General features: G+C 39.1%; 1 protein-coding gene across 2 annotated transcripts in view; it reads right to left on the reverse strand.

Moving 5' to 3' along the window:
- BARD1 (BRCA1 associated RING domain 1) overlaps positions 1-23,180 on the reverse strand; it is a 105,736-nt gene that overhangs the window by 54,788 nt on the left and 27,768 nt on the right. For both annotated transcript variants that reach the window (XM_049888087.1, XM_049888088.1), the window contains one exon: positions 4,114-5,075. In XM_049888087.1, coding sequence (XP_049744044.1) covers positions 4,114-5,075 — 962 coding nt within the window. The remainder of the gene's footprint in view (positions 1-4,113; positions 5,076-23,180) is intronic.

Raw genomic sequence — 23,180 nt, forward strand, 5'->3', positions numbered from 1 at the left:
GCTCCTAGTCCAGAGGAAGATTAATGAGAAGGACCTTCTTTCAGAGCCCTCAGAGAGAAAGCCTCCCCCTGGAGCTGATGTCCTGAATTTGGACTTCTAATCTACTAGACTGTGAGAGAATAAACTTTTGTTAAAGCCATCCACTTGTGGTATTTGTTACAGCAGCACTAGATGACTAAGATAACATGTAAGTAACCACAAAAAAACATACAAAATGCTTCTCAAACATTTGCACATTCTAATCCACATGGTAATCACAAAAGAAGGAGCCCGGGTGGCACAGTGGTTACAAGCTTGGCTGCTAACAGAAAAGTCAGCAGTTAGAACCGTCAGCTGCTCTGTGGGAAAAAAGATGTGATGGTCTGCTTCCGTAAAGAGTACAGCCTTGGAAACCCTATGGGGCAGTTTCACTCTGTCCTACAGGGTCGCTGTGAGTCAGAATCAGCTTTACGGCAATGGGTTTGCTTTTTAATCACAAAAACCTATGAACCCTAAGAAACCCAAATAACAGTACAAAGAAAACTGTGGAATGGAAGAGTCACACAGGAACAGAGTGACAATGTGGAGAACAAAAGCAGATTCTCTTTTAAGGTGGCTAGACAGCTGAGATTCTTCTTTCCTATCTCCTCTTCATGTTATCAAAGGTGTTTTCTGGTAACATTTCCCTTCTAGGCTTCCCCCAAATGTGTAGCTGATTAGCAAACTGCTGGCTTATTATACCCCATCTGCTTTCTCCTCCCCAACACTTAAAAGTTTGTCATGCTTTCATCCTTCTATTTTATGTAAATTTAATGTCATGCACATAAATAAAATTATGATAATTAGGCAGGGTTCACAGTAACTGGGTAAGCTTGAACCGATAGGAAGTTTCTAGGAAATAAATTTTCTCCTATTTCTGATTTCTTTAAATTACTTTCTTCTTTAAGAGAATATTTTCTGAATAATAAGCACTCACTTTTGGGCTCCTCACAACTTAAAAGAATAATTGAGGTCTTCTTAGACTACAGTTAAAAAAAAAAAACTAAGGAAAGTATTTACAAAGGTTTATAAGAAATTTTAAATGGATTTGGGATAAGTCACACTTAAAGACTGAAAAAAAGAAAGTGTACGTGTGTCCCATTGCTAACCTTTCATTCAAAGAAAAAAATTCTTTACGCATTTGTGCATATTTCACATGTGCATAGTTCAGTAATACAGAATAACTTTTCAAAAACAAGCACGCATATATAAAACCAGAAATTTTTTCCTTATAATAAAGATTAGCTCTTCTAAAATATTATTAATAAACATCTTTATAAAAAAATACAGGACATTACAACTAAATACAATAATGATAACTTAACCAAATATGGTTAAGCTTTTCCGCATAAATGAACTTATCAGGTACCTATAGCTTCCTCTTTTAGCAACTAAATGTTATTAAGAAAAAAAATTTATCCATCTCGAATGGAGCTCTAAAATAGGTTCGACAATTTCCTGGCTTCTTATTCAGAGTTTACTGAATAAAACCACTGAACAGATGACTGTGACAACTTAACCATCATTACAGTTAAGTTATGGGTATTACAGAGGCAGGTTTATACACACGTGGTGAATGACATAGGGAAAAATGGATACTGACTCTAAGAGCTGTTCTAGAAATTAAAATCTTACAAATATCACAGATGTCTTGTTTGTTTTGTTTTTTAATCCTTTGCAGTTTTCTCATAAAGCTAGTATGAAGAATACATAAGAGTAACACGACCTTCCACACAATATAACAGGGTTGCCTTGAAGTCTAATGATTTACAAAGTCAGACCCTCCAGGAGACTCTTTAGCAGGGATTTTCTCTTTATCCAGGGGAGCTTCCCCACCTTTGTTATGTTCTAAGCACTCAAAATATTATCTATGATTTCTGCATTACCAATACATCATGACATGCCAGCTTCAAGCCATTTTTCTATTTCACAATAAGTTTATCAATGTGGCATGAATTATGAGTAATCTTTATCATTTTAAGAATTTGTGCTAGGAGCTCTGGAAGGATTTATTCCAGCAACTACAAATTCTCAGGCCAAGGTAGGGGGTAGGGGGGCATACATTGAACTCAAAATAAATTTTTAAAAGAAGGGGACACTGTCAATTAGCGATTTAAAAGACAACAGAAATCAATTAACTTTTCTTAAATGTATTAGAATTTGCTAACTAATGACAATCACAGTATTTGATAAGTTCAAGAGAATCAAAATGGGTAACTGGCAAGACTCTAAGTAAACTGACAATCTGACAAAGCTTGTATAAACTAATTTTAAACATTATCAGTGAGGAAAATTCACCAAGACAACCTCATGCCACCATATTTTTCTGTCTTAATATGCTATTTTGGCTTTTTCTATGGCCTTTGAGCCACTTGCCTGTTTTTGTACTTAAAAGTTTATTGGTTTTTTATATTGTCTATTTTTTTTATGGCAACTTTTACACTATGTGGGCAGCGTTGAGCAGTTTTAACAGAAACCATACAGCCTGCAAAGCTGAAAATATTTATTCTGGCCCTAAAAAAAGAAATTTTTAAACCCTGGCCTAGACACTAGGCCCTACACGTCCTCCTTAATAAAAATAAACGATCCTTATGGTTGGAAGAAAATTCTCTACCAACTGCAGTAGATGCTTGCCTGGTGGTCTGAAAATAAGTCCCAGAAAGCAAAATACAGAAACTCAAGCAAGATATATTCTTATATATTAGTCAGAGAAATGAAGAAAAAAACCATCATTATGCTAGCAACTTGTGTCTATGAAGCATTAATATTAATAACATCATGATGCTAAGATTATAAAAGCCTGTATAAAAAGATGACAAAAATATGTAGTGTGATTTTTTAAGTTATACTTTGCAGAAATCAAAATGTAACCAGGGCCAGCTCAGAAAATTCAAGTTATCTCAAAGGTATTCAACCCCTAGCATGTAGTCGTATTGCAGGATCCATAAACTGACATCAGACATAGAATACTCTACGTCAGTTTGTGAAATAACGAAAAAAAACACCAACGCTAGGGAAGAGCCTATTTTTGTGCTTTTCCCCTTCTTTACACACAATTAAATAGGGGAATCCTTGGACTACAATCAACATCTACTCATTGTTTTTCCCAGTAGATGTTTTATGTTGTCCACCGCCAGCCTCATGTTTTGGGACTTGCAAGGGGTTCCTTCTAAACCTCCCAAATTCCTCCCTCATCCAAAAGACCCAAGCATTTTCTGGGTGAATGTACGTTATCAAGTCACTGAGAGAACATAAAAGCGATTCTAATTTAGCACTAAGTTACACCATATACCAAATGCATGAAATCACAGATTAAAGTCTATAAAAAGGGGCTAGCTGATCCCCTCCAGAGTAAACCTTGTGTCGGCTTCAAAGATTAACCACCGCAAGTATACCTCATGCCCAGCAAACATGGGCCAGGTTCCAAAAAAACTAACAATGCCACAGACCCAGGTGTAGAGGCAATAATTACAGAGAATTGGCTTCAATAACCAGGCCAGTAAAAGCAATGGCTGACTGTGGCGTACACAGCAGCTCCTTCGTATTGAACTCACAGGGGCTACTTCTAACAGTCAAATGTCCACGTCACTAGAGAACTGTACAGATCACACCTTTCAACCTTGCAAATTCTAGCAGAATGGCCCAGTAGGAATACCAAGCACACATAGAAGCTTGTCCCCTCTCATACTGTCCCCAGTTCTTCTGCTAGGTCAAAACGTACTGCCAGCAGTAACTTGGCTATTATCTATATTCATAAAGCATAAGTATGGGCAAACAAAATGATGAAAGCTGAAAAAAATTATTCTGGAATAGACAAAAGTGAAAGCACCTGGCAAGGTAGAAGGTGAAATACCAAAATACTGGTTTTCTCCTGAAAGTCATGGTCCTTGGGCCTGGGGCCACTGCTCTAACTGAGGTGGGGACACGTAGTCTCTGTGAACTTTGCTTCTCTGTTTCAGGGGAAGCATCACATCTGTGGTAGGTGAATTAGTCTAGTAAGTGATAAGTGATCTTATGTCACTATTCATAAACCCCAGAGAAATTGTTTTATAGCTGATTTCCTTCCAAAATTGTATTTCAGAGCAAACATCTTACCTTAATAGAAGCAATATGAAGCAAAGTCTCTCCTCTATGGTTTCTTTTCACAGCCATACGACTATTGGGTGATAGCTTCATTGCCAAGGGGCTAGACAACATTCTTCTGTAACTTGGACTATTCAATGCAGAAGGTGACATACTTGGTGAAAGGCTAATGGAGTCATCTGACACATTACTATTTTTTCTCCCGAACGTGCCACCAACTTTAAGTTTGCTTGAAGGTGGGGAAGAACAGTCAGGCAATGACTCAGGCAATGAGAGGACTGTGTGCTTGACAAGCTCTTTACTAGTGCCCTGAAGGCTACTTCTACGACTTTTAGAAATGGGACTGGAAAGTCTGTTGCGACGCCCATGTTTTCCTTCGCTGCCGAATGGCAAGGATTTCTTAGATGTGAGATCATTTTCACAGGGCTTCTCCTCAGGAGTCACTACTTCACTCCTGCTCTCAATTTCGGGAGACACTATTTGCTCAGCCAATGGTAAAGAGATTTGACTTAAGCTTCCGAAACATTCAGATTCTGATATAGGGTCACTTGCTAGTAAGTCTATTTCACCATTTAGTTGAGGGCTAGCAATAACAGATGGTTGGCTGCAGAAGGATACCAGCTTTTCCTTAAATTCCTCTTTGGAGGCAGGTTCACCACCTTCTTTTTCTGTCTCTAAATTCCATTTCTGGTTGATTTCAGCTAAAGTTTTCTTTTTTTGCTTTTTCTCAGATTTTCTAGAAGCCTTTTTAGCCTTCTCTGATAAATCTACCGGAGGACTTGCGGAAACAAATTCATACATTGAGGCCTGCTGAGCTTTGTCATCATTTACCATGTGAGGCTGGGTTTGCACTGAAGCTTTACTCACAACGTATCTGACCTTCTTACTTCGAGGACTAAACCACATTTTTATTGATTTCTTCTTATTTTCTGCATCACTGAATATACTTGTCCTATGTGTATCTTCTTTCAAATCTGATAGGAAAAAAGAAATCTGTTACATGAAGTTAATCTCTTCCATCTTAGCACTTTCAAACAATTCTGTTTATAAATCTCCTAAGGAGTACCACCCATTGACCAATTTGTTGTACTGCGGTGGCATGCATGTTGCTATGATGCTAGAAGCTATGCCACTGGTATTTCAAATAACATCAAGGTCACCCATGGTGGAGCAGCTTCAGTGGAGCTTCCAGACTAAGGCAGACTAGGAGGAAGAAAGGCCTGGGGATGTACTTCCGGAAATTAGCCAATGAGAACTCTGTGGCTCACAACACAACACTGTCCACCCCTCTTGCTTTGGAAACGTCATTGGGAAGGATCAATCTTAGGAAGAAGACATCCTCTTTGATGCAGTGCCCAAAATACTCATAAAATACTTAAATATGAATCTTATCTCAACTCTTATTCTCCCCTCCTTACTAACTCTAGCCATACATATGGGCCTCCTTTTTTTTTCCTCAAATACATCAAGCATGTTTCTGCCTCAAGGCCTTGGCAATCACTGTAGCTTTGCCATGAAAATGTTTCCCCAAACAAGTGCACAGCTCACTCCCTCACCAACCTCAGGCAACTCACTGCTCCAAGGACACGTTTTTTTTTAAGACTACCCAGACACTCTATTTCAACTTACAAATCTTCACCTCATACTAATTTTGCTTGTTTTTATGTCTTGTCTGTCTCTCCTCATTAAAATGCAAGTTCTATGAAGGTAAAAATTTTGCCTATACCCTGCTATATCCCAGTGCCTAGAACAGTGTCTAATACATAGTAGGTGCTCAGTTAATATCTGAAGGAATGAATAGGAATTTATAATCTAGGTAAAGCAATCTTGATCTGACTCAGCTCAAATGCAGGGAAGGTATACAATGTTTTAGGCTTTAGAAAAATGACTCTGGGTACTATGACTAGGAAGAACTTTAGAAAGGAAAGAACGGACACAGTGAGACCAATTATGTGGCTATCATCTAAGAGAAAGATCACAGTGACTCTGACTAGCACTTTATCAAAAGAAATGATAAAAAAGTGTCAGATACGAAATCTATAAGGACGTTAGTTAACTAGGCTAAGAGGCAGAGGGAGACATAAAGTGATCGAAGATCCAGTAGCAGGAGAGCATATATTTAAGGAACTGAAAGATAGCCAGCATACCTAGCTTGCAGACACAAAGAAAGAAAGTAGTATAAAGATAAACCAAAAACCAAACCCGCTGCCATCGAGTCAATTCCTATAGGGTTTATAGTACAGAGCAGAACTGCCCCATGGGGTTTCCAAGAAGCAGCTGATAGATTCGAACTGATGACCTTTTGGTTAGCAGCCTGAGCTCTTAACCACTGAGCCACCAGTGTAAAGATAAGGCTACAAAAATAGGCAACAACCAGACCACACGAGTTCCTGCTGGCAATGTTAATAACTACACTACTGAAGCTAACAGTAATGGAAAACCACTAAAGTGTTTCCGAAGATTTAGGTGGCGTGACTAGATTTGTGACTTTATCTGGCTGCAGTGTACTGCAAAGGCTGTAGGATGCCAAGGGTGAATGCAAGAATAATTGTTAAGAGGCAAAACAGAGTTGGCTTCTTAACAACTATTAATTAAGGAGACTAATCAACACCCATGGAAGCAGGAGTCAAGAAATAAACGAGATATTGCATTGAGTAAATCTGACGCAAGAGATCTCTTCAAAGTTTTAAAAAGCAAAGATGTCACCTTGAGGACTAAGGTGTGCCTGACACAAGCCATGGTATTTTCAATCGCCTCACGCATGCAAAAGCTGGGCAATGAATGAGAAAGATCGAAAAATTGATACATTTGAATTACGGTGTTGGTGAAGAATACTGAATACACCATGGACTTTATCACAAGAACGAACAAATCTGTCTTGAAATAAGTACAGCCAAGAATGCTTCTTAAAAGTGAGGATGGCGAGATTTGGTCTCATACACTTTCGACATGTTATCAGGAGGGATCAGCACCTGGAGAAAGGCATCATGCTTGGTAAGGCAGAGGGTCAGGGAAAAAGAGGAAGACCCTCAACGAAATGGACTGATTTCGTGGCTGCAAAAATGGACTCAAACTTAGCAACAACTCTAAGGATGGCACAAGGCCAGGGAGTGTTTCGTTCTGTTGTACACAGGTACTGTGAGTCTGATCTGACTCAACGGTACCTAACAACAACAAGTAAAATATGATGCACTGGGGAGATGGTGGTAGAAAAATGAAGTGGAATCATTTCAAAAATACTTAGATAAAATTTACAACATTTTGTGATGAAATTAATAAAAGAAGAACGGAAGGAAGGTGACAAGAATGATTCATGTTACTGACTTAAGACCACTGAATACACCTAGAGCAGGCACACTGGGGTTAGGAAAGAGAATTTGCCATGCGTCCTGAGCACCCTTGCTGGGTCCTGTGGGATATGCTGAGAACGCAAAGCCCTGGCTGCTCCAAACCCATGCCATTTCTCCGGACTTTGCAGCAAGCACCTCTATGGGATAAGGTAGTGCCTCCTCCTGGGAAAAGAACTGGATTGTTTCTACATACTATAAAAACAGTAAATTCCCCAAGCTTAGAGTTCTTTTCCTGTAACACAACCCACTGTATGTGCAAGAATCCATAATGGGCCCTTTGCATTTCCCCCCTTGGAACAACGCAAACCCACATGAAGTCTTGTTGTCGTGGTTGGGAGGTGCCGTTGAGTTGATTCTGAGTCATAGCAACCTTATGTACAACAGAACGAAACACTACCTGGTCCTATGCCATCCTCACAATCATTGCTAAGTTTGAGCCCACTGTTTCAGTCACTGTCTCAATCCATCTTGTTGAGGGTCTTCCTCTTTTTTGCTGATCCTCTACTTTACCAAGCATTATGTCCTTCTCCAGGGACTGGTCTCTCCTGATAACATGTCCAAAGTACAAGAGATGAAGTCTTGCCATCCCTGCTTCTAAGGAGCATTCTGCCTGTACTTTCTCCAAGATAGATTTGTTTGTTCTTCTGGTAGTCCACGGTATATTCAATATTCTTCATCAACACTATCACTCAAAGACATTGATTCATCTTGTCTTTATTCACTGTACAGCTTTCACATGGACGAGGCGAGTGAAAATAGCACGGCTTGGGTCAGGCGCACCTTAGTCCTCAAAGTAACACCTTTGCTTTTTGACACTTTAAAGATGTCTTTTACAGAAGATATGTCCAATGCAATGCGTCTTTTGATTTCTTGACTGCTACTTCCATGGGCGCTGATTGTGAATCCAAGTAAAATGAAATCCTTGACAACTTCAATCTTCTCTCCATTTATCATGATGCTGCGTATTGGTCCAGTTGTGAGGATTTTTCTTTTCTTTATACTGATGTATAATCTGTACTGAAGGCAGTGGTCTTTGATCTTCATTAGTATGTGCTTCAAGTCCTCTTCACTTTCAGCAAGCAAGATTGTGTCATCTGCATATAGAAGGTTGTTAATGAGTCTTCCTGCAATCCTGATGCCCCGTTCTTCTTCATACAGTCCAGCTTCTCAGATTACTTGTTCAGCATATAGGCTGAGTAAGTATGGTGAAAGGATAAACCCTGACGCACACCCTTCCTGATTTTAAACCACACGGTATCCCCTTGTTCTGTTTGAATGGCTCCCTCTAGGTTTATGTACAGGTTCCACGTAAGCACAATTAAGTGCTCTGGAATTCCCATTCTTCCTAATGGTATCCATAATGTGTTATCCACACAGTCAAATGCCTGTGCATAGTCAATAAAACACAGGTAAACATCTTTCTGGTATTCTCTGCTTTCAGCCAAGATCCATTTGACATCAGCAATGATATCCTTTGTTCCACGTCCTCTTCTGAATATGGTTTGAATTTCTGGCAGTATTCTGTCAATGTACTGATGCCAACCATTTCTGAATTACCTTCCACAGAATTTTACTTGGGTGTGATATTAATGATATGGCTCGATAATTTCTGAATTTTGTTGGGTCACCTTTCTTTGAAATGGGCATAGATATGGATCTCTTTCAGTCAGTCAATGCAGTGCACTGAATTACTTAATATGACCTTTCTGGCCATGGTCTTGTAATTTCCACCCAGGTGACTGGGCAGGACTGTACAGACAGGGTAACTGAAGCCCACCGAGGGGAATGGTCAGTTTTGCCATCCCGCTGGACTTGAAATAAGCCATCCCAGGGGTGGGAAAGAGAAAAACTCACCAGTACCAAAGAAGGAGAGACCGGCAGGAGAGACCCACAGAAGAAGGTGCAGTGGGCTTCCTGGCCCACAGAGGAAGAAAGCTAAGGGCCTTTAATTACAGATTGAGGGTCAGGGAGAGATGTGTCTACACGCACAGCTGAGACAAGGCTGTCCTGATGGAAGAACTGTATTCTTGAGTGTTCCTGAGCCTGAATTTTAACCTGTTACTTCCCTAATAAATCCCCTAACAGTTGTGTATTATCTGTGAGTTCTGTGTGCCTAGTGTAATGAACTGTTGAGCCATCAGAAAAGTAAAGAGTGCTGTGGGAGGGAGGGTTGGTGTCAGAATTGGTAAAGATGGCGGACAGAGGAGGCATGTCTGACCATTGCTTCATAGGAATCAGCCTTGGGCTATTGATCTTGATTCTCCTTTGGCTTTGTGAAGTTAGAGGAAGTCAGACACCGCTCCCATGCCATTTCTATAGTTGGCCACCTAGCTGTCTTCCAAATTTCTTGGCATGGACAACTGAGCACCTCTAGTGCTGCCATCCATTTATCGAAACATCTCAACTGGTATTCCATCAATTCCTGGAGCCTTGTTTTTGGCCAATGCCTTCAGTGCAGCTTGGACTTCTTCCTTCAGTACCATTGGTTCTTGATCATATGCTACCTCCTGAACTGACTGACCGTCAACCAATTTGTTTTGGTACAGTGACTCTTTGTACTGCTTCTATCTTCTTTTGATGGTTCCTGCATTGCTCAATATTTTCCCCATAGATCCTTCAATATTGGAACTTGAGGCTTGAATTTTTACTTCAGTTCTTTCAGCTTGAGAAATACCAAGTGTGTTCTTCCCTTTTGGTTTTCTAATTCCAGGTCTTTGAACATTTCATTTTAATACTTTACTCTGTCTTCTCAACCCACTCTTTGAAATCTTCTTTTGAGTTCTTTTACTTCATCATTTCTTCTGTTCACTTTAGCTACTCTACGTTAAAGAGCAAGTTTCAGAGTCTCTTCTGACATACATTTTGGTCTTTTTTGTCTTTCCTGTCTTTTTAATGACCTCTTGCTTTCTTCATGTTTGATGTCCTTGATGTCATTCCACAACTTGTCTGAACATTTTTGTAATTAGTGTTCAGTGCGGTCAATCTATTCTCGATATGGTCTCTAAATTCAGGTGGGATATATTCAAGGTCGTATTTTGGCTCCCATGGAATTGCTCTAATTTTCTTCAGCTTCATCTTGAACTTACATAGGAGCAATTAATGCTCTGTTCTGCAGTCGGCCCCTGACCTTGTTCTGACTGATGGTATTGAGCTTTTCCATCATTTCTTCCCATAGATGTAGTTGATTTGATTCCTGTGTATTCCATCTGGAGAGGTCCATGTGTATAGTCCGTTTATGTTGTTGAAAAGTGGTATCTGCAATGAAGACGTTGGTCTTACAAAATTCTATCATGCAATCTCCAGCGTTATTTCTATAACCAAGGCCATATTTTCCAACTACCAATCCTTCTTTGTTTCTAACTTTCATATTCCAATCACCACTAATTACCAATGCATCTTGACTGCATATTCAATTAATTTCAGACTGTAGAAGCTGGTAAAAATCTTCAATTTCTTCACCTTTGGCCTTAGAGGTTGGTGGAAGTATTTGAATAATAGTCAATTAACTGGTCTTCCTTGTAGTCGTATGAATATTATTCTATTACTAACAGTGTTGTACATCAGGATGGATCTTGAAATGTCCTTTTTGATGACAATGTAATGCATTTCCTCTTCAATTTGTCATTCCTGGTATAGCAGACCATAAGAATGTCTGATTTAAAATGGTCAATACCAGTCCATTTCAGCTCACTAATGCCTAGGATATCTATCTTTATGCACCCCATTTCATTTTTGCTGACTTCCAATTTTCCTAGATTCATATTATTATTAGATGTTTGTAGGTGTTTCTTTTCATTTTGAGTCATGCCAAAGCTTGATTCTATCCACATCATTAACGTTGACTCTACTTTGAGAAGACAACTCTTCCCCAGCCGTATTTCTAGTGCCTTCCAACCTGAGGGGCCCATCTTCCAGCCCTATACCAGACAATGTTTCCCTGCTATTCATAAGGTTTTCACTGATGAAATTTTTCAGAAGTAGACCGCCAAGGTCCTTCTTAATAGTGTGTTTTAGTCTGGATGCTCCACTGAAACCTGTCTACCATGGTGGCCTTGATGCTATTTGAAATGCTGGTAGCGTAGCTTCCAGTATCACAGCAACACCCAAGCCACCACAGTACAAGCTCTGGCTACTGCTTTTGCCATGAGTAATAAAGTTCTTCATCTGTGACCAAGGAGTCTTGTGTCTTCTGCTAAAAAAAGACAAACAAACAAAAAAACAACAGTTGCAGCTGAGTCAATTCCAACTTATGGTGACTCCATGTGTCTCGGAACAGAGCTGTGTTCCACAGGGCTTTCAGTGGCTGATTTTTTTGGAAGTAGATCACCAGGCCTTTTTCCAAGGCATCTCTGGGTGGACTCGAACCACCAAACTTTCCGTTAGCAGCCAAGTATGATAACCATTTATACCACCCAGGGTCTTCTGCAAGCATCAATAAAACACAGACTAACTTGTAGGCAGAGTAAAATTCTAGGTTCTGCACAGTTCCTGGCAACTGGAATAAGATCAAAATAAGTGACCATGTATCAGACAAAAAGAAAGTTTCAAAGCTAAAATGCGGAAATCATACAAGCTACATTCATTGGAATACTATGAGTACATTAGACTGTAACTGCACCAAGTTCCTCTTGCCTTCCTACACATATCTAAGAATTTTAAAGCCCTCCTAAATGGCCCTTAGATTATAAATTAAGTCAAAATAGAAATATTATATGCTATTTAAAAATACATAGCAATGAAAGCACCATTATCTGAAGACTTGCTGGAAGTGGCAAAAGCAGTAGTCAAAGGAAAGCATACAAATGCAGTTTAGAAAAAGACTGAAAACAAGTAAACCATGTTTTCCAATTCAAGAAGCTAGAAAATGTACAAAATAAACCTAAGAATGCAGCAGGAATAAAGCAGTTTTCAATGAAATAACATTCACCAACAAAATCAAAAATTGATTACTTGGGGGAAAAAAGAATTGGAACACCAAATTTGGGCAAGACTAAACAAGGATGAAATAACATAAAAGGGACAATTAGTATTAAGAATAAGAAAGAACAGTACTTACAACAAAAAATTTCCAACATCTTATAAACTGATACAATGAATAGCTATATGAACAAGGTTCAAAATGTAGTAAAAATGAGTAATTTTCAGGAAAAATAGAAATTACCAAAACTGACTAGTAAGAAAGAAACAACCAGAACAGATAACCACCAAAAAAACCTGAAGATTATTAAAACCAGTCCCAATAGTTTAGTAGGAGAGTTACATCAAACCTTCAAAAAAAAGATTCCCTAAACTTTCAGAGAAAGATGAAAAGGGTCTCATCTCATTTTGCAGAAGCAAATTTTGATGATGTTAAAAAAGGAAGAAAGCTTAAGGACAAATTATGAAATAGTACTAAGATATAAAATAAAATTTTGAAGTGTTGCTGCTTCTTGAAGAATTTTAATACTTAAGAGATACAAAATTTTAATTTCATTTTTCTTACTGTTTCTAGAGATAAATTTCTTTTCAATATTCTTATGTGATAAAATATCAGAAAGGTAAAAGGAAGTTATGAAATATTATTTTCATATATTCATATGCAACATTTTACTTTACTACTGCAACCAGAGGATTAGCAAACTAAAATTTCAAATCCCCAAAATTTCTTTTTGTGTCTATCCTTCTATCAACATGTATTTCTTGAATATAAAAGTCCTATCTTTATAAATAAATCTGCCAAGTAAAACACAGCACTTTTAACAGGTAAGAAAAAATGAAAAATAGTAAGTTTTGGAGGCAGAGCCAAGATGGCGGAATACACGGACACTTCCGTCCAGCCCTCTTTACAACAAAGACCCAAAAAAACAAGTGAAACGAGTATATTTGTGACAAGCTGGGAGCCCTGAGCATCAAAGGCAAGCTTAGACAATGAACTGAGGGGCAGAGGAAGGAACAGACCGTTCAGAACGGAGAGGAGTTGCCGGACCTGAATTGCGGGGAGCCCTCAGGCACCATTTTCGGAGCGGCGGTGGCGGCCTGGCAGAGGCGGCAGGCTGGTCCCAGTGTTGGGCCACAGTTTCCTCAGGGAGAAGCTGCCAGCCACACAGCCCACTCACACCTCTGGAACCTGAGAAGAAGGGCGCTCTCGGCAAAAGCTAAGTACTTGCGTATATTTTACTGCGCCCCCTCCACCCCCAACCCAACTTCAGCGGCTGAATCCCTAGGCCTGAGATAGACCCTGGTGAGCACCTAGAGCCATCCTCCCGGACTTGGGGAAGGAAAAAATTTGCAACTAGGGGGAAAAGATAATTTGCCAGCTCCATTAACTGGGGGAGCTCAGGACAGAAACTGCTCCTGTCCAGGCATAAACCATCCATGGACCTTGAGTACCTTGCCCTTCTGCATGGACTTGTGTGGGCCTATTTCGGGAGAAGAGGTCCTTGTTGGCAAACTCCAACCATTTCAGCTGTGCAGCGGAAAGGTGGGTGTTTGATGTTTGACATTGCTTTGCCTATTAAACAAGGTCCTCACCTACCCACAACAGGGACATAAGGACTGGTGGCTCCACTTGGGTCGCCCTGCCACCCGCAACAGGGGACCAGGGATAACTGGTACTTCCCAGTCCTTACAACAAAATCTTTGGGTGCCCATGGTCCCTCTGCAGAGGCCACCCACCAGCACGCTCTAGGGAACAGAGACACGTTTTCCTCAGAGACACTTGGGGGTCGGTTCTCAGCCCCCTGCCTTGTTCAGAGCGTAACCCCCTACTGCAATCAGATACGGGTATATACGCCAATTGCCTCTGCCCCTCTAAGACTCTAGACAGAGCCTGTGCCACACACTTGAGGTCAGCTACCTAGAAACCTGAGCTGAATTCATACAAGAAAACTGAAGGGACTCCTAGACTGATATACCTGATAACAGTGCTAGCCAGCTGGGGACATGACATCAGAGCTCCAAAGGAGAAAATAATCAAGCTAGCTCACTCAAGCAACCCATAGGGGTATACCAAAACAAAACAAAGCAAGCAGCTACGACACAGTAAGCAAGCATAAACTAATACAATAACTTATAGATGGCTCAGAGACAACGGTGAATATCAAGTCACATAAAGAAACAGGCCATGATCACCTCAACAGGCTCTCAAAACAAAGAATCCAGGGATCTTTTACATGAAAGTGCATTCCTGGAATTACCAGATGCAGAATACAAAAGTTTAATATACAGAACCCTTCAAGACATCAGGAAGGAAATGAGGCAATATGCACAACAAGCCAAGGAACACATAGATAAAGCAACTGAAGAACTCAGAAAGATTATTCAGGAACATAATGAAAAGTTCAATAACCTGGAAAAATCCACAGACAGCAATCAGAAACTGAGAAGATTAACAATAAAATTACAGAATTAGACAACTCAATAGAAATTCAGAGGAGCAGAATTGAGGAAGTAGAAGCTAGAATTTCTGAACTCAAAGATAAATCACTTGGCACTAATATATTTGAAGAAAAATCAGAGAAAAGAATTAAAAAAAATGAAGAAACCTTAAGAATCATGTGGGACTCTATCAAGAGAAATAACCTATGAGTGATTGGAGTACCAGAACAGGGAGGGATAACAGAAAATACAGAGAAAATTGTTGAGGATTAGTTGGCAGAAAACTTCCCTGATATTATGAAAGATAGCTATCCAAGATGCTCATCGAACTCCACATAAGGTAGATCTTAAAAGAAAGTAACCAAGACATAATCAAGCTTGCCAAAACCAAAGATAAGGAGACAATTACAAGAGCAGCAACGCATAAAAGAAAAGTCACATACAAGGGAGAGCCAATAAGAAAAAGCTCAGACTATTCGGCAGAAACCACACAGGCAAGAAGGCAATGGGATGACATATTTAAAAAATTGAAGGAAAAAAATGGTCTGCCAAGAATCATATATCCAGCAAAACTGTCTCTTAAATACGAAGGTGAAATTGAGACATTTCCAGATGAACACAAGTTGAGGGAATTCATAAAAACCAAACTAAAACTACATGAAATACTAAAGGGAGTTCTTTGGTTAAAAAAATCAATAATATCAGGTATTAGACCCAAGACGAGAACACTGGGCAGAGCAACAAGAAGGCAACCCAGACAGGGAAATCAAAAGGACAAAAAAAAAAAAAGCACAACACAGGGTAACAGCGATGTTATTATATAAAAGAAGACAACATTAAAATAATAAAGAGGGACTAAGAAATGTAATCATACACCTTCCATATGGAGAGAAAGATATGGCAATAAAAAGAAACAAAAGTTAGTTTTAAATTTAGAAAAACAGGGGTAAATAATAAGGTAACCACAAACGAGACAAACTATCCTACTCGTCAAAATAAATACAAGGGAAAAACAGAGACTCAGCAGAAACAAAATCAACAACAACAAATATGAGGAAAGACAATATATAAAGAAAATCTACTCAGCACATAAAATCAAGTGGGAAAAAGAAGCTGTCAACACGCAAAAAAAGACATCAAAATGATAGCACTAAATTCATACCTATCCATAATTACCCTGAATGTAAATGGACTAAATGCACCAATAAAGAGACAGAGAGTGGCAGAATGGATTAAAAAACAAGATCTGTCTATATGCTGCCTACAAGAGACACACCTTAGACTTAGAGACACAAACAAACTAAAATCAAAGGATGGAAAAAATATATCAAGCAAATAACAATCAAAACAGAGCAGGAGTGGCAATACTAATTTCTGACAAAATAGACTTTGAAGCTAAATCCATCACAAAGGATAAGGAAGGACACTATATAATGATTAAAGGGACAATACACCAAGAAGATATAACCATATTAAATATTTATGCACCCAATGACAGGGCTGCAAGATATATAAAACGAACTCCATCAGCATTGAAAAGTGAGATATACAGCTCCACAATAATAGTAAGAGACTTCAACACACCACTTTTGGTGAAGGACAGGACATCCAGAAAGCTCAATAAAGACACGGAAGATCTAAATGCCACAGTCAACCAACTTGACCTCGTACACATATATAGAACACTCCACCCAACAGCAACCAAGTATACTTTCTTTTCTAGTGCACATGGAATATTCTCTATGATAGACCACATATTAGGTCATAAAGCAAGCCTTAGTAGAATCCAAAACATTGAAATATTACAAAGCATCTTCTCTGACCATAAGGCCATAACTGGAAATCAATAACAGGAAAAGCAGAGAAAAGAAATCAAACACTTGGAAACTAAACAATACCCTGCTCAAAAGAGACTGGATTATAGAAGACATTAAGGATGGAATAAAGAAGTTCAGAGAATCCAATAAGAATCAAAACATATCCTATCAGAACCTTTGGGACACAGCAAAAAGCAGTGCTCAGAGGCCAATTTATACCAATAAATGCACACATTCAGAAAGAAGAAAGGGCCAAAATCACAGAATTATCCCTACAACTTGAACAAATAGAAAGAGAGCAACAAAAGAAACCCATAGGCACCAGAAGAAAACAAATAATAAAAATTAGCGCTGAAGTAAATGAAGTAGAAAACAAAAAAACAATTGAAAGAATTAACAAGACCAAAAGCTGGTTTTTTGGAATACCCAACAAAATTGATAAACCGTTGGCCAAACTGACAAAAGAAAAACAGGAGAGGAAGCAAATAACCCAAATAAGAAATGAGAATGGCCAATATTACAACAGACCCAACTGAAATCAAAAGAACTGTATCAGATTACTATGAAAAATTGTACTCTAACAAATTTGAAAACCTAGAAGAAATGGAAGAATTCCTAGAAACACAATACCTACCTAAAGTAACACAAACAGAGGTAGAAAAACTAAATAGACCCATAACAAAAGAAAAGATTGAAAAGGTAATCAAAAAACTCCCCCCAAAAAAGCCCTGGTCCAGATGGCTTCACTGCAGAGTTCTACCAAACTTTCAGAGAAGAGTTAACACCACTACTACTAAAGGTATTTAGGAGCATAGAAAAGGATGGAATACTACCAAATTCATTCTATGAAGCCACCATATCCCTGATACCAAAACCAGGTAAAGAAACCACAAGAAAATTATAGACCTATATCCCTCATGAATGTAGATGCAAAAATCCTCAACATAATTTTAGCCAATAGAATTCAACAACATATCAAAAAAATAATGCACCATGACCAAGCTGGATTCATACCAGGTATGCAGGGATGGTTCAACATTACCAAAACAATGTAATCCACCACATGAATAAAACAAAAGACAAGAATCACATGATTTTATCAATTGATGCAGAAAAGGCATCTGACAAAGTTCAACACTCATTCATGATAAAAACTCTCAAGAAAATAGGAATAGAAGGAAAAATTCTCAACATAATAAAGGGCATATATACAAAAGCTAACAGCCAACATCACCCTAAATGGAGAGAGCCTGAAAGCATTCCCCTTGAGATCGGGAACCAGAAAAGGATGCCCTTTATCACCGCTCTTATTCAACATTGTGCTGGAGGTCCTAGCCAGAGCAATTAGGCTAGATAAAGAAATAAAGGGCATCCAGATTGGCCAGGAAGAAGTAAAAGCATCTCCATTTGCATATGACATGATCTTATACACAGAAAACCCTAAGGAATCCTCCAGAAAACTACTGAAACTAATAGAAGAGTTCAGCAGGGTATCGGGATACAAGATAAACATACAAAAATCAGCTGGATTCCTCTACACCAACAAAAAGAACATCGAAGAGGAAATCACCAAATCAATGCCATTTACAGTAGCCCCCAAGAAGATAAAATACTTAGGAATAAATCTTACCAGAGATGTAAAAGACTTAAACAAAGAAAACTACAGTACACTTCTGCAAGAAACCAAGAGACTTACATAAGTGGAAGAACATACCTTGCTCATGGATAGGAAGACTTAACATTATAAAAATGTCTATTCTACCAAAAGCAATCTATACATTTAATGCAATTCCAATCCAAATCCCAATGACATTCTTTAATGAGATGGAGAAACAAATCACTAATTTCATATGGAAGGGAAAGAGGCCCCGGATAAATAAGGCATTACTGAAAAAGAAGAACAAAGTAGGAGGCCTTACTTTACCTGATTTTAGAACCTATTATACCGCCACAGTAGTCAAAACAGCCGGCAACGGGTTACACCGTCACAGTAGTCAGAACAGCCTGGTACTGCTACAACAACAGATACATGGACCAATGGAACAGAATTGAGAATCCAGACATAAATCCATCCACGTATGAGCAGCTGATATTTGACAGAGGTCCCAGAACAGTGAAATGGGGAAAAGACAGTCTTTTTAACAAACGGTGCTGGCATACCTGGATATACATCTGCAAAAAAATGAAACAAGGCCCATACCTCACTCCATGCACAAAAACTAACTCAAAATGGATCAAAGACCTAAATATAAAATCTAAAACGATAAAGATTACGGAAGAAAAAATAGGGACAACGTTAGGAGCCCTAATACATGGCATAAACAGTATAGGAAACATCATAAAGAATGTAGAAGAAAAACTAGATAACTGGGAGCTCCTAAAAATCAAACACTTATGCTCATTCACAGACTTCACCAAAAGAGTAAAAAGACTATCTACAGACTGGGAAAAAGTTTTTAGCTATGACATTTCTGATCAGCGCCTGATCCCTAAAATCTACATAATACTGCAAACACTCAAGTGCAAAAAAACAAATAACCCAATTAAAAAATGGGCAAAAGATATGAATAGACACTTAAGTACAGAAGACAGGTAGCTAACGGACATATGGGGTATTGCTCACGATCATTAGCCATTAGAGAAATGCAGATCAAAACTACAATGAGATTTTATCTCACTCCAAGGAGACTGGCATTAATCCAAAAAACACAAAATAATAAATGTTGGAGAGGCTGTGGAGAGATTGGAACACTTCTACACTGCTGGTGGGAATGTCAAATGGTACAACCACTTTGGAAATCGATTTGGCACTTCCTTAAAAAGCTAGAAATAGAACTACCATATGATCCAGCAATCCCACTCCTTGGAATATATCCTAGAGAAATAAGAGCCTTTACACGAACAGATATATGCACACCCATGTTTAGTGTAGCACTGTTTACAATAGCAAAAACATGGAAGCAACCAAGGTGCCCATCAACGGATGAATGGATAAATAAATTATGGTATATTCACACAATGGAATAGTACGTATCGATAAAGAACAGTGAGGAATCTGTGAAACATTTCATAACATGGAGGAACCTGGAAGGCATTATGCTGAGTGAAATTAGTCAGTTGCAAAAGGACAAATATTGTATAAGACCACTATTATAAGAACTTGAGAAATAGTTTAAACTGAGAAGAAAACATTCTTTTGTGGTTACAAGAGGGTGGGAGAGGGGCATTCACTAATTAGATAGTAGATAAGAACTACTTTAGGTGAAGGGAAAGACAGCACACAGCACAGGGGAGGTCACCACAATTGGACTAAACCAAAAGCAAAAAAAAGTTTCCTAAATAAACTGAATGCTTTGAAGGCCAGTGTAGCAGGGCCAGGGGTCTGGGGACCATGGTTTCAGGGGACATCTATGTCAATTGGCATAATAAAATCTATTAACAAAACATTCTGCATCTCACTTTGAAGAGTGGCATCTAGGGTCTTAAACGCTAGCAAGCAGCCATCTAAGATGCATCAATGGGTCTCAAACCACATGGATCAAAGGAGAATGAAGAACACCAAGGACACAAGGCAATTATGAGCCCAAGAGACAGAAAGGGCCACAAGAACCAGCGGCTACATAATCCTGAGACCAGAAGAACTAGATGGTGCCCGGCTACAACTGATGACTGCCCTGACAGGGAACACAACAGAGGACCCCTAAGGAAGCAGGGGAACACTGGGATGCAGACCCCAAATTCTCATAAGACCAGACTTAACGGTCTGACTGAGACTGGAAGGACCCCGGTGGTCATGGCCCCCAGACCTTCTGTTGGCCCAGGATAGGAACCATTCCCGAAGCCAACTCTTCAGAGATGGATTGGACTGGACAATGGGTTGGAGAGGGACGCTGGTGAGGAGTGAGCTTCTTGGATCAGGTGGACACTTGAGACTATGTTGGCATCTCCTGCCTGGAGGGGAGATGAGAGGGTGGAGGGGGTTAGAAGCTGGAGAAAAGGACACAAAAAGAGAGAGTGGAGGGAGAGAGCAGGCTTCCTCATTATGGGGAGAATAATTGGGAGTGTGTAGCAAGGTGTATATGGGTTTTTGTGCAAGAGACTGACTTGATTTGTAAACTTTCACTTAAAGCACAATAAAAATTATTTTAAAAAAAGTACGTTTTGAGAAATAATTAGTATTTAACTGTAGAAATTTTAGAGATATGATCCCCACCTAATGAAAGAATTCAGTCAAACTGCACTCCACTCCAAGGAAGCTGTCACTTCCTCTTGATGAAAATGAAAGCATCCCATTACAAAGACAGTAAAGTAACTACCTAAATAAGGACACGCCCTCCTACACCCCTTCTGTCCTAGCTGAACATCGCCTGGTCTATTAAGTGTTATTAAGACAGGATCTTGGCGACTAAAACACTCAGAATGAAATACCCATTCACATAGAGACTTTATGTCTAAATTCAACAAGGTCTTTTCTCTGTAGTGACAAGCAGATTTTAAAACCAAGCTATCCCTAACATAAATTCAAGTCTCAAGAAATGGTCAAAATGAAATATTATCTAAAAGACTTAAACAATGAAAATTATAAAACACCACCACAAGAGACTAAAAGAGGCCTACAAAATGGAAAGCCAGCCCATGCTCATGGATTAGAAGACTTAATATAGTGAAAATGTCAATTCTACCTAAAGCAGTCTTCAGATACAATGCAATCCCAATACAAATCCCAGCAACATTCTTTACTGCAATGGAAAAGCTAATGACCAACCTCATATGGAAAGGAGAGAAACTCTGGAAAGCGAAAGCAATATTGAAGAAAAAGAACAAATATACAGCCACTGTAGTCAAACAGCCTGGTACTGGCTCAACAACAGACACACAGACCAGTGGAAAAGAATTGAAAACTCAGAATTAAACCCAGCCATTTAAAAAATTTTTATTTATTTTTTATTTATAAACAACTGATTTTCCACAAGGAGTCAAAGTCCATTCAGTGGAGGCAGGAACAGTCTCTTTAATAAATGGTGCTGGCAAAACTGGATATTCACCTGAAGAAAAATGAAACAGGATCCATGCCTCACACCATACATAAAAACTAACTCAAAATGGATCAAAGACCTAAATGTTTGACCTAAAACCATAAAATTACTGGGAGAAAACCATGAGACCTAATCTTTTGTAAAAATAGGATAACAAACATAACAACAAATGCACAACTAGAAGGCAAAATAGACAGATGGACCCTCAAAAAATTAAAAACTGATGTTCATCAAAAGACTTTTAAAGATTGAGAAGAAATCTTCAAGAAAGAACTGATCTGATAAGGGTCTAACCTCTAGTCTACAGAAGTAAATAAGCATATACGGACAATTATATACAAGAATAGGTGTACATATACAGACCGATATTCATTGGTGGTTACTGAGGGGATGGGGGAGGGGAAATTATGCTTTAGATCATAGAAATTCGTTTTTTTTTTTTTTGGTGATGGGAAAAGTGGCACCAAATGTAGACACAGAGCACAACCAAGTAAAAAACTAGTGTTTGAGCACATATGGATAGGTATAAGCATACTGGTATATGGGTAGATACAGTTGTATACACAGGTGAGAACAGACAGAAGTACTTATACCAAACCCGTTGCCATCGAGTCAGTTCTGACTCATAGTGACCCTATAGGACAGAGGAGAACTGCCCCATAGGGTTTCCAAGGAGCTATGGGTGGACTCAAACTGCTGACCTTTTGGTTAACATCCAAGCTCTTAACCACTGTGCCACCAGGGCTCCAGAAGTATCTATAAAAAAACAAAACCTGTTGCCATAAAGTCAATTCTGACTCATAGCGACCTTATAGGACACAGGAGAACTGCCCTGGAGGGTTTCCAAGAAGCGGCTGATAGATTCGAATTGCTGAGCTTTTGGTTAGCAGCCACAGCTCGCATAGCTCTTAACCACTGCGCCAGGGCTCCAGAAGTATCTGTAAGTTACGTGTAAATACAAATATGTGGGTGCAGGCACATACACCCATTGAAGACACAAATACAGATACTCCACAGACACAACCACATTCCAATGTTGGTCTTCTGAGTTTGAAAGCATAGGACCATAATCTCATAGGACAACTCAGTCAACTGGCACAACATAGTTCACAAAAATCATCTGTATCCTAGTGAAGTGATTTTAGCACCTGGGGTCTTAAAAACTTGCGTATGGCCACCTAAGACACTACAGGTCTCTACTTACCAGGAGCAACAGTAAGAAGGTAAACAAAAGCTCAGAGAAGAAACAAGTCTACATGATCCACAACTTCATGTACCGTGAGACCAGGAGAACTAGATGGTACCTGGCTACCACTACTGACCATTCTGACCAGCATCACAACAGATGGTCCAGGGTAGAATGGGAGAAAAATGTGGAGAAGAACTCAAATTCTTATTTAAGAAAAAAAAAAAAAAAAGGCCAGACAAACTGGAACAGTAGAGAACAGAGGACTCCCTGAGGCTATCCCCTGAGACATTTTTTAAATCTAGAACCTACCCTATCCTTTCAGATCACACTT

The sequence above is a fragment of the Elephas maximus genome, chromosome 6, assembly GCF_024166365.1.
Source record: "Elephas maximus indicus isolate mEleMax1 chromosome 6, mEleMax1 primary haplotype, whole genome shotgun sequence".
NCBI lineage: Eukaryota > Metazoa > Chordata > Mammalia > Proboscidea > Elephantidae > Elephas > Elephas maximus.